The 11304-nt window shown below is 51.5% G+C and overlaps 1 protein-coding gene across 1 annotated transcript; it reads right to left on the bottom strand.

The window, feature by feature from the left end:
* Positions 1-10571: 10571 nt before the first annotated feature.
* Positions 10572-11091, bottom strand: LOC128138611 (olfactory receptor 14C36-like; the record flags this gene model as incomplete). The annotated part of the gene is given in 2 exon segments (XM_052779808.1): positions 10572-10685; positions 10687-11091. Coding segments are annotated over 2 exon segments (519 nt in total), but the record flags the coding sequence as incomplete, so codon positions are not given.
* Positions 11092-11304: the final 213 nt, after the last annotated feature.

The following is an 11304-nucleotide window of genomic DNA, read 5'->3' as shown; positions in this document are numbered from 1 at the left end:
GAGAGCAGTTACAGTTTTACTAACAGATAGGGGTAGATTTTTAGCTCCCACTTGACGGATTCCTTTAGATTTCTCCTCCAAAGTTCTCATAGGAACGTATTTTCTGCTATAATCTATCAATTCCTGTGCTACATCTCCCTATGTCCACATCCTTTTATGCTTTGAGTGGGAAGGAGACGAGCTATAATTGAGAGGTGAATCTGTGCCAACATCAATTTCATCTCTTTTGCCTTTAATAAAGCTCTCCAACTTTTCTACAGGGTCTAAAGATGCTATGGTCCTTTGGAGAACAATCCCGGTAGATTTGAGTGATTCTGGGAGTCCCCTTATCAAAGGAGTCATGATTTCAGGATTCACCAGCAACATCATCGGGGATTCACATCCGGGAACTAACTTCCTTTCATGTATCATCTGCAGGCAGGCTGCTTTGTGCACACTTTCTAGCAATTGATCAGCTGTGCCTGTGATTGCTAGGGGATCTCCCCTGTCTAAGGGGTTCAGCCCTCCGGCCCAACAGGCAGCCCGCTGGGTTAGGGACCATGGGGCACGTCTATCCCCTGCCGTTAAAAAGACACCGTGGCCCCAGTAACCACTAGCTTCCCTTTCATTTAACTGAATTTGGTCCCCTCCAGTTAAAGATACACGCCACACATACTCTGTTTCGGCTTCTTTGGGAAGGCGCCCATATTCTCTTTTCATTTTGGCCAGTTCGGTGGGAGTGTATGGTATCTCTTTAGTTGTAATATGTGGGTCATTATCCTCATCATTTATATAAGCATAATCTGCTTTAATCAAAGGCCTCACTTGGGGGTTTTCCCTGAAGTGTCTCCTTGCTTCCTCTAGTTCCTTTTGGGGGTATACCTGACTTATTTGCCGAATACCTATCTTTTTCATCTTCATTTCTATCTCATTCAATGATTCAGCAGACTTTGAAAGTCCTTCTTTCAAGGCATCTTTTAGACAGCGATTCTCTTCCTCCTTTTCCTCTGCTCGCTGTTTGTACAAGCTAATTACTCTCTCTTTCTCTGCTACCTGCTCTTCCAGGTTGGAGGTTGTTTTCTGCAAAAGTTGTACCAAATTTTCAAGGGATTCTATGATTTGTTTTTCCTGGCTACGCCGCTTATAGCGGTCTTCAATTGCTGCGACCAGGCTGGCTCCAAGAACTGCACAGATTATCGCTTTGCCCTTGCCTGACCGTGATCCAGCCTCATTATGTATAGAAATCACTTGGTCTGTTACACTCTGTAAATTCGCCCAATTGTCTCGAGCCCACTCTTCCCCAGATGGGGAGGGTCGAGCTCCATACTTTGCCAAAAGTGCATAAAACGAGTCAAGATTTTTTACTGATGGAGAGTCTTGATAACCATTCTTTTCAGTCATTTTTGCTGCAAAGGGCCAAACTCACTTCGGGGAGGTCAAACTTAGTTACACCACACAGGCAACAACTGCTGCGTCGCCCTCCTCTTCCCCGAGTGGCTAAAGGGACTAAAATCTCACTTCGGGGAGTCAAAACTTAGTTGCTCACAAGTGCAGACTTTCTCTGCTTGTCCCTTCAACTTCCCCTGGTAGTCAACCTCATCTAAAGAGGACAGTTCCCCCTTTTGCACTAAGAGATCCTTGCACTTGATGCTGATAGACAGAGCCCTCAATTCGAGTTTGGGGTGAAATACACTGAGGTGTGTGCGGTGTGCGGGAATCCCGAATCGCCCTCCTTCCTTTCTGGACTTCTCTCACCCTTTCAGGTGTAGGGCCAGTTGCGGCTGGAACGAAACGTTCTTCCCCTGTTACAAACCCCACAAAACCTGCACCCCTCTGTCTCTCAGGATCCTGTCTGTGACGCCACTTTAATGTCACGGTCCACTCGGTGGACTCGTGATGGTTCGTTTGCTACGATCTCGAAAGTGCAAAATTAAGGTGACCAACACCAAAGGGGATAGCAATAATCACACAGTAAAACTTTATTGTATTGTCTGTGAAGAGGCATGCGATAGTTAGAGATGGGTGAAAGAAAGGAGAAAAGTAAAGTTAAGTTTAGAGAGAGGAGAAAGAGAAGTTATAGCTACCACCGCTGATCTCAAGACGTCCTAACGGTCCCGGGTCCAGCTAATGCTGCATCATCGATCGTCGTGGTCCTTGGTGGGGAAGCTTCAAATTTCCGTTGTTCAGAAGTCATCTTTTATGCTTAGTAACACACCTTGCTCCACCTCTGCCTCAGGAGTCTCCGCCCTTCTCGAGCGAGGCTATTACGCAGGCACAGGGTCAGTGTCCGAGGCGTGGTAAGTCTTGGAGGCGGGTAGCCTTTGACCAGGAGGTGTGTTTTGGTATTATAATGAAGCAAAGTTCATCTAAAGTTCATGATTTCTTCATGGATGTTATGGTAACAATTGCAATCCATCCTTTTTGACAGTAGCTATGCGGTTATCTCTAACGGAGCCTTGTACCGCACGTTCTGTTCTTGGGATCGGCCACTGCGCACCAAACAGGCCGTTGTCAGATAACGTACTGTTCGTGTTCCTGATGACGATGTTGAGACAATGCTGATTTTCTGACCGACTCCTACAGCTTGTTAGGGCTTTTGGGATTTTAATGAGCCCATGGTGTCTTTGGGGCTGAGTCCATGAACTTCAGGTACTGGGAAGAGGCTGAGGAAACCTTTCAAAAGCAAACACCTGAAGTACCTTGAAGCATTAGTGGGCCCCACTGAAGGCCATTACTGACAAAACCTCCCCATGGACTTGTTAGAGCAGATAATTGGAGGCTGTGATTCCAGGTAGGCCAAGGCACTGTGCTGGTGGCTCTGATGCTGAGAAAACCCTGGCTCTGCTTTATGAAGCACAAAGGCCAAGCCCTGACCTCAAGCCAATGGGAAGGGGATCCTGTCCCTCACACGCAGCTCAGGGCTCCTCCTGGGACCGTGGGATGCGGGGTGTGCAAGGCCGAGGGAAGGACAGCAATGGTACAACAACTTCCAGCTTCCCCAGGGGATTCCAAGGAGGCAGCAAAGCCCAGTGCCATGACGACAACATGTCTTCTCATAGACCTCGGTGGCAGACAACTGCCACAGCCAAGGGGACAAAGATCTGGGTTCTGTTGGTGCCTTCCAGCCTTGCCAACACCCTTTGCCATCTCCACCACAGGGTGCTCCACACTGTCCCACACCTGCCCCTCTGTCCCTGCAGGCTGTAGACACCCATCTCATTTCCCCACCCTGCTCTCGCTCAGCAATTCCGTACCTTCACTGGTGTGTCTCCACCCTCACTGGCTGTTCTTTGAAAGACAAAGCCATGGGCTGATCCAGACTCCCTCTGGGTGACCTCTTGCACCACAGCACTACCCTTCGAGTGACATTTCCTTACCCTGACATCCAATCTCCACCTGCCAAGTTCCACTTTGTGGCATTCTTTTTCTCTCTCCTGCTTTTCCCTACTCCCAAGGAAAGCTCGACCATCTCAGAAACTACCCTTCAAGCAGGGAACCCAACCCGTTGGCCTTCTTGTGGTCTTTCACCTGGCCAGAGAGAAGCAACCTCACCATGATCTTCTAAATCACATGGCAGCTGCTGGCCTTTCAGCTTCTCGGATAGATACGACCATGTGCCTGCTGCTGTCCCATCATGTAGTCAGGCGGAATGGACATGACAACCCATACGCAAGCCCTCTTGGTGGATAGGGCCTATGGGGTGCTTTGGCAGAGGAACTTTCCCAGCCATGTTCCTGCTGCTGGCCTATCACCTCCACAGACAGAACTGACCTCACAGTCCCCTTCACAGCCATTGCCTTCCTACTGCATTATGAGTTTTTCAGACAGAATTGGCCTCATAATACCATTCCCATCCATCATGCTCCTTATGGCCCAGGACCTGACCAGATAAAAGTATGCTTGTTTTAACAAATTTCTCAAATATATTTTCTACTAACGATTTCAGTGGAGAAACATTCTTCACAGGAACTCCTGTATTTATTTTGACACACTTTGTATCTCTTCTGTCTCTTTTGTTTTTTTCTTCCTCTGCCTATTCTGTCTTCAAAATCCTCTCCAAGGGAAAGATTCAGTGAACCATAGAATAGCTCAGGCTTGAAGAGAGCCCTGAACTTCATCTTGCCTCACTCTTCTGCTCAAGGCAGGGTGAACCAGGTGAGGTTGTTCAAGGCATCTGCCGAGCTTTGTATCATCCTCACAGGAGCTGAAAGTGCACTCCGTCACATGATACAGGGCGATAATAAAGGCGTTCAACCGTGTTGGCCCAAGTGCTGGTCACTGAGGGATGCCGCTAGTAACTGGCTGCACAGAGGACTTTGTACCACTGACATAGGGCTTGATCATCCAGCCAACTTCCCAGCCAACGTCCAGTTCTATCCCAGACAGCATTAATCTCGCTATAAGGACACCACGGGAGACCATGTCAAAGGCCTTGCAAGATTCCATGTACACGCCATGCCTTTCTTTTCTTTGCCCATTTTGATTCAGCAATCCCTTTCCTGTCCTTCAAGTGCCTGGAGATGGCTGCAGGACATGTCCCACCCCCTTCCCAGGGACGGAGGTAGGCTGAGCAGCCTGTCATTCTCCCAGTTCTAGTTCCTGCCCTTCCTGAAGATGGGTTTGACGTCTGCCTTTTCCAAGGACCCCAGAACCTCTCTGATTGCTCTGGCACTTTTGAGACCACAATCCGGAATCACAGCTAAGGGTGACATAGCAGACAGGAGCACTTGCAGTGAGCCTGTCCAAGGCAGCTGAGATGAATCTCACTGGGCCAAAGGGGTTTGTTCCTGGAATCACGCACAGAAATGTCATGGTTCTGTTAGGCATCCACACCTGAGTTGGCCTCGTGGACTCCTTAGGCACCCAGGGATGCTCAGAGACGCAGTCTTTCCCCATCACTCACAGAGGCAGCGCACTGCAGGAGTCGTAGTGTCTCTCCGGCCTCCTGCTGCCACTCCCAGAGGCTGGGAAGCACCTCAGCCCGGCGGTGTATCACCCTGCTCTGCACTCCTCTGAGATGCCCCGTTGTCATGAGGAACGGACACAGGGACCTCAGTTCCAGGAAGCACATCCCAGTGCTGCATTCAGGCTGTTTCCCATGGATGTTACTCCCAACGTGAAGTGACCTTGAGGCACTGTCTGTGCCACAAGCCTTCATGGAACCCCCAGGTATAGCTGATGGCGTTTGTGCTCACTCAGGTTCATTTTGCTTCACGTCCATGTTGTGCATGCTTACATCTCCTCTGTGCAATGCAAACATGGACTTTTGACCTACTCATTCAGTGTCCTTCCATGGAGGGACAAAGAACCTCTCCAAGCTGGGGTGACAGGCCAGTGCTGGAAACGGTGGTTGTGAGGGGCTAGTTGAGGATGATTGCCCTGGGGCAGCTTCCCCAGGATGTCCAGCGAAAACGGGCACAGGGCAGACCCTTTGGAAAAAGACCTAAGCCTTCAGGCACTGCCCTGAGGAGATCACCTTTCTTTATGGAAACGCTGTTATGGAAGCCAGCTCTGTCACACAAGTGCCCGTTGCCTGTCCCTGCCTGCAGTCACAGGACTATCACACAGCAGGAGGGTGACTAATCTGCCAGAGTACTCAGGCCTTATACCACTGCAAGGGATCTCAAAGAGGGTGTGGAAGTGGAAAGAGAAATGCTGGTTCTCCCTGGCAGTGCTGCCATGCCGGGACTCTTTTCCCCTCCACCTATGCACACAGGAATGGTCCCTGCAGCTCCAAAAAGGCCTTGAAGGAAGGATCCCAGGGAAAAAAAAACCCACCTCTCTGCAGGGCCCTTTATTTTGTTTAAACACACATGGAGCACAGGTCCTCATTTACAGAGCCACTTGGTCAGAAAAGCAAAGCAGACAGTGTATTAGAAAGGGGACGACAACATTATCACATGTAAAAAATCACCACCACCACCGCCTTGTCCTATCACTACATGCCCTTGGAAAAAAATCCCTCTCCACCTTTCTTGTAGGCCTCCTTTAGGTACTGGGAGGCTGCTCTAAGTTCTCCCCAGAGCTTTCTGTCCTCCAGGCTGAACAACCTCCACTCTCCCAGCCTGTCTTCATAGGAGACATGCTGCAGCCCTCTGATCATCCTCTTTGGCCCTTCTCTGGACTCTCTCCAACAGGTCCTGCTTATGTTGGGGGCCCCAGAGCTGAATGCAGTACTCCAGGTGGGGTCTCATGAGAGCAGAGTAGAGGGGGAGAGTCACCTCCCTTGACTTGCTGGTCATGCTTCTTTTGATGCAGTGAAGGATATGGTTGGATTTCTAGCTGCGAGCTCACATTGCCATGTCATGTTGAGCTGCTTCTCAATCAGCACTCCCAAGTCCTTCTCTTCAGGGCTGCTCTCAATCCACTCAAGGCCCAGCTTGTATTTGTGCTTGGGATTGATGCAACCCACGTGCTGGACCTTGCACTTGGCCTTGTTGAACTTCATGAGGTTTGCACAGGCCCGCCTGTCAGGGTCCCTCTGGATGGCAACCATTCCCTCCAGCGTGTCAACCGCACCACACAGCTTGGTGTCATCGGCAAACTTGCTGAGGGTGCGCTCAGTCCCACTGTCCATGTCGCCAACAGAGATTATAAATAGCACCGGTCCCAATACTGACTCCTGAGGAACGCCACCCATCACTGCTTTCTACTTGGACATAGAGCCTTGGACCACAACTCATTGAGTGCAACCATCCAGCCAATTCCTTATCCACCGAGTGCTCCATCCGTCAAATCCATGTCCCTCCAATTGAGAGACAAGCGTGTTGTGCCGGACAGTGTCAAATGCTTTGCACAAGGCCAGGTAGATGACGTCCAATGTTCTTCCCTTATCCACCAACGCCTTAAGGCAGTCGTAGAAGCTACCAAATCTGTCAGGCACAACTTGCCCTTGTTGGCTGTCACCAATCACCTCCTTATTTTCCATGTGCCCTAGCATAGTTTCCAGGAGGATCGGCTCCATGATCTTGCTGGGCACAGAGGTGAGACTGACTGGCCTGTAGTTCCCCAGGTCTTCCTTTTTTCCCTTTTTAAAAATGGGGGTTATGTTTCCCCTTCTCCAGTCAGTGGGAACTTCCCTGGACTGCCACAACTTCTCAAATATGATGGATAGTGGCTTAGCCACTTCATCTGCCAGTTCCCTCAGGACCTGTGGATGCATCTCATCAATTCCTGTGGACTTGTGCAACCTCAGGTTCCTTAGATGGCCTTGATCCTGATCTTCTCCTACTGTGGGTGGTTCTTCATTCTCCCAGGCCCTGGCTTTGCCTTCTGTGACTTGGGTGGTGTGGCTGGAGCACTTGCTGGTGAAGACTGAGGCAAAAACATTGTTGATTACCTCAGCCTTCTCCATGTCCTGGGTAACATGCTCTCCCATTCCCTTCCAGAGAGGTCCCACATTTTCCCTGGTCTTCCTTTTATCCCCTGCATACCTGCAGAAGCTTTCCTTATTGCCCTTGACGTCCCTTTCTGGATTTCATTCTGGCAGGGCTTTAGCTTTCCTAACCTGATGCCTGGCTGCTCAGACAATTTCTCTGTATTCCTCCCAGGCTACCTGTCCTTGCTTCCACCTTCTGTAGGCTTCCTTTCTGTGTTTGAGTTTGTCCAGGAGCTCCTTGTTCATCCATGCCGGCCTCCTGGTGGTTTTGCCTGACTTCCTCTTTGTTGGGATGCATGGCTCCTGAGCTTGGAGGAGCTGATCCTCAACTATTAAGCAGCTTTCGTGGGCCCCTCTTCCCTCCAGGGCTTTATCCCATGCTACTCTACCAAGCAGATCCCTGAAGAGGCCAAAGCCTGCTCTCCTGAAGTCCAGGGTAGCCAGCTTGCTGTGCACCCTCCTCGCTGCCCTAAGGATCTTGAACTCCACCATTTCATGGTCACTGCAGCCAAGGCTGCCCTTGAGCTTCACATTCCCCACCAGCCCCTCCTTGTTGCTGAGAACAAGGTCCAGCATAGCACCTCTCCTCATTGGCTCCTCTATCACTTGGAGAAGGCAGTTATCATCAACGCATTCCAGGAACCTCCTGGATTGCTTATGCCCTGCTGTGTTGTCCCTCCAACAGATAGCAGGGTGGTTGAAGTCCCTCATGAGGACCAGGGCTTGTAAACGTGAGGCTGCTCCTAACTGTCTATAGAAGGCCTCATCTGCTCGGTCTTCCTGGTTGGGTGGCCTGTAGCAGAACCCCACAAGAATGTCACCTGTCCCTCCCCTCCCTTTATTCCTGACCCATAAGCTCTCGGTCGATTCCTCATCCATCCCCAGGTTGGAGCTCCTTGCACTCCAGCTGGTCATTGACATAGAGGGGGACACGCTCTCCATGTGTCCCCCGCCTCTCCTTCCTAAGGAGCCTCTATCCATCCATTCCAACACTGAGGTCATAGGTGCCAACCCACCATGTCTCCATGATGCCAGTAAGATGTTGTGTTGTGATAAAGTGTTATCTGTCACATCCATCAATTTCTCCTGCCACGTCCCATAGGTTCCCATGTCACACACAGGGGGCTTCACCCCAGGGCAGGGCCTCACCAGGGGCCCAGTCAACTCTCTGCTGCCTTCCCATCTGGTGTCCTTGATGACCTCATGATGCCTGCCTGCTCCTGGCCAATTACATTGCTGTCACTAGGTGACTTCACATGCAACAGCGCAGCCATGTTGCCTTTGCCTACATCTACACCTCTCCACTGCATGAGGTGTCATCTGTGTCTCGCTGTGGTTTCTGATGCGCTTGATAATATCACAGTATCTGCCTGCCTGCCACAAGTCACTCAGGTTACTGCAAAAGAAATGGCCTCACACCCCATCTCACAGCCATGCCATCTTCACCTTCCTCTGCATCTCCCTTCTCCCAAGATCTCAGCGCTGTGGGGTGGGTTTTCCGACACTCCAGGTGACATCACTGGGCCTGACTCAGCACCTGGCCAATTAGGTTGTTTCCTAAGAAGTGACTTCAAAATCCACACCCCAGCTATGATGCCTCCCCTTGCATCATCCTCTTCTGGCAACAGGAGTCACCTCCCAGACAACCTCCCACAACCCTTCCCCTTTACCTGCCTCTCCTCTCCCCTCCCCAGCACTCTCGTTTCTGCTGGGCAGGCAGCAACGCGCTCCCCCAGCCCACGGGGACTGCAGAGCCCTGGTGGGACAGCTGGAGTGGTGGGAGGGCAGCCATGGGTGCCAAGGGCTCCTCAGGAAGGCAGGCGGAGGGTGAGGAGGTGGAGGGGAGCTCTGTGCAAAGGGGAGGCTGGCATGCACAGAGCCTTGCCTTGGAGGAAGCCTCATGGTCACAGGTCCTCGATGACATGGTGAGTTGAATGACCCCACCGTCTTCTGGGAGAGCAGCAGGGCTGGGCACAAGCAAGCCAGGAGATTCCTGCAGGGTCTGCAAGACAGCAGTTTGAGAGAGACACTCAATGAGCTGTCTAGGGCTGGTCTCTTCCTGACAGACAGGGTGGATCTGGCTGGGGATGGGAAGGAGGAGAGCAGCCATGGCTGCAACCACCATGAGATGGTGGAGAAGTATGACAACTAGCAGAATGATAGTGCGGGACTGCAGGAGAGCTGATTTCCGTTAGCTAAGGCTCTGCTTGGACTGTCCTGGAGGACAAAGGGGCTGTGCATCCCTCCTGGATCTTCAGGGACAACATCCTCAATGCCCAGGAAGAAGACAGCCTGATGCTGCACAGGGAGTTGAGCAGGGCCTGGCATGAGTTCAGCATGGATGAACAGGGACCCCCCCTGACTTAGGAGGTCCAACAGGAGAAGGAAGTGGCAGGGAGGCTGGAGGGGGAACAGCCTGCCCAGGAGGCAGACAGACACCTGGCCTGTGGGCGCAGGGATGGAGCCAGCAAAGCCAGAGCTCAGCGGTGGCTGGAAATGGCCATGCATGGGGAGGGCACCCAGAAGGGCTTCTCTAAATGTGTTGTCAGCACAAGGAAGGCAGCTGAGGGAACCCCTGGTCCCAACTGTCAGCGGGGCAGGGCATAGAGTGACAAAGCCAGTGTAAATAGAGCAATTCCTCAGAACCAAGATTCTCCTTGAGAGTCCTGCCACACAGCAGGACTGTGACCGAGCTGCCAGAGCACTCAGGCCTTACACCAAGCCAGGGGCTCAGAAGGAGAGTGTGGGAGTGGAGAGAGAGCAGCTCTGGCAAGACCAAGCACTGGTGCTCCCTGGCCGTGCTGCTGTGCTGAGACTCTTTTCCCCTTCCCCTTGCACACAGGCACTGCCCTGCTACTTCACCAGGTTCTCAGAGGAAGGATCTTAGCCAAACAAGTTGCTGCAGTGTAATTTATTGTGTTGAAATACAGAGCGAGAACTGTGCCTCATTTACACAGCCTCTAGGTCAAATTCTACAGGTAGACAGTGAATTACATGTCGGATGTATAATAAAATTTCATTGAGCACAAAATGATCACAAGAAAAACAAAGAACCCCCACCCCCCCCCGCCCAAGAACCTGAGAAGGCAGGCTGGGTATTTAATGAGTTACATTATGTATGCTCTGTAGTAAAAACCAGGCAGTTAATTACTTCTGAAAAGCATGCGCTCGTCATTTTCTGCAGGGCATCCTTGAGCTCCTGGTTCCTCATGCTGTAGAGGAGGGGGTTCACTGCTGGAGGCACCACCAAGTACAGAACTGCCACCACCAGATCGAGGGATGGGGAGGAGATGGAGGGGGGCTTCAGGTAGGCAAACGCTGCAGTGCTGAACAAACAGGGAGACCACGGCCAGGTGAGGGAGGCACGTGGAAAAGGCTTTGTGGCGTCCCTGCTCAGAGGGGATCCTCAGCACGGCCAGGAAGATCTGCACGTAGGAGAAAACAATGAAAACAAAACAACCAAATGCTAAACAGGCACTAAGCACAAGAAACCCAACTTCCGTGAGATAGGCATCTGAGCAGGAGAGCTTGAGGATCTGGGGGATTTCACAGAAGAACTGGCCCACAACATTGCCTTGACAGAGTGGTAGTGAAAATGTATTGGCAGTGTGCAGCACAGCATAGAGAAACCCACTGGCCCAGGCAGCTGCTGCCATGCGGACACAAGCTCTGCTGCCCAGGAGGGTCCCATAGTGCAGGGGTTTGCAGATGGCAATATAGCGATCATAGGCCATGATGGTGAGGACACAATACTCTGCTGCGATGAAGAAGACAAAGAAAAAGACCTGTGCAGCACATCCCCAGTAGGACATGACCCTGCTGTCCCACAGGGAATTGGCCATGGATTTGGGGACGGTGGTGGAGATGGAGCCCAGGTCAAGAAGGGAGAGGTTGAGGAGGAAGAAGTACATGGGGGTGTGGAGGCGGTGGTCGCAGGCTACGGTGGT

The sequence above is a fragment of the Harpia harpyja genome, unplaced genomic scaffold, assembly GCF_026419915.1.
Source record: "Harpia harpyja isolate bHarHar1 unplaced genomic scaffold, bHarHar1 primary haplotype scaffold_65, whole genome shotgun sequence".
Taxonomy (NCBI): Eukaryota; Metazoa; Chordata; class Aves; order Accipitriformes; family Accipitridae; genus Harpia; species Harpia harpyja.
The sequence above is the reverse complement of the archived record's forward strand: the minus strand, read 5'-3'. Positions and strand labels throughout refer to the sequence as shown.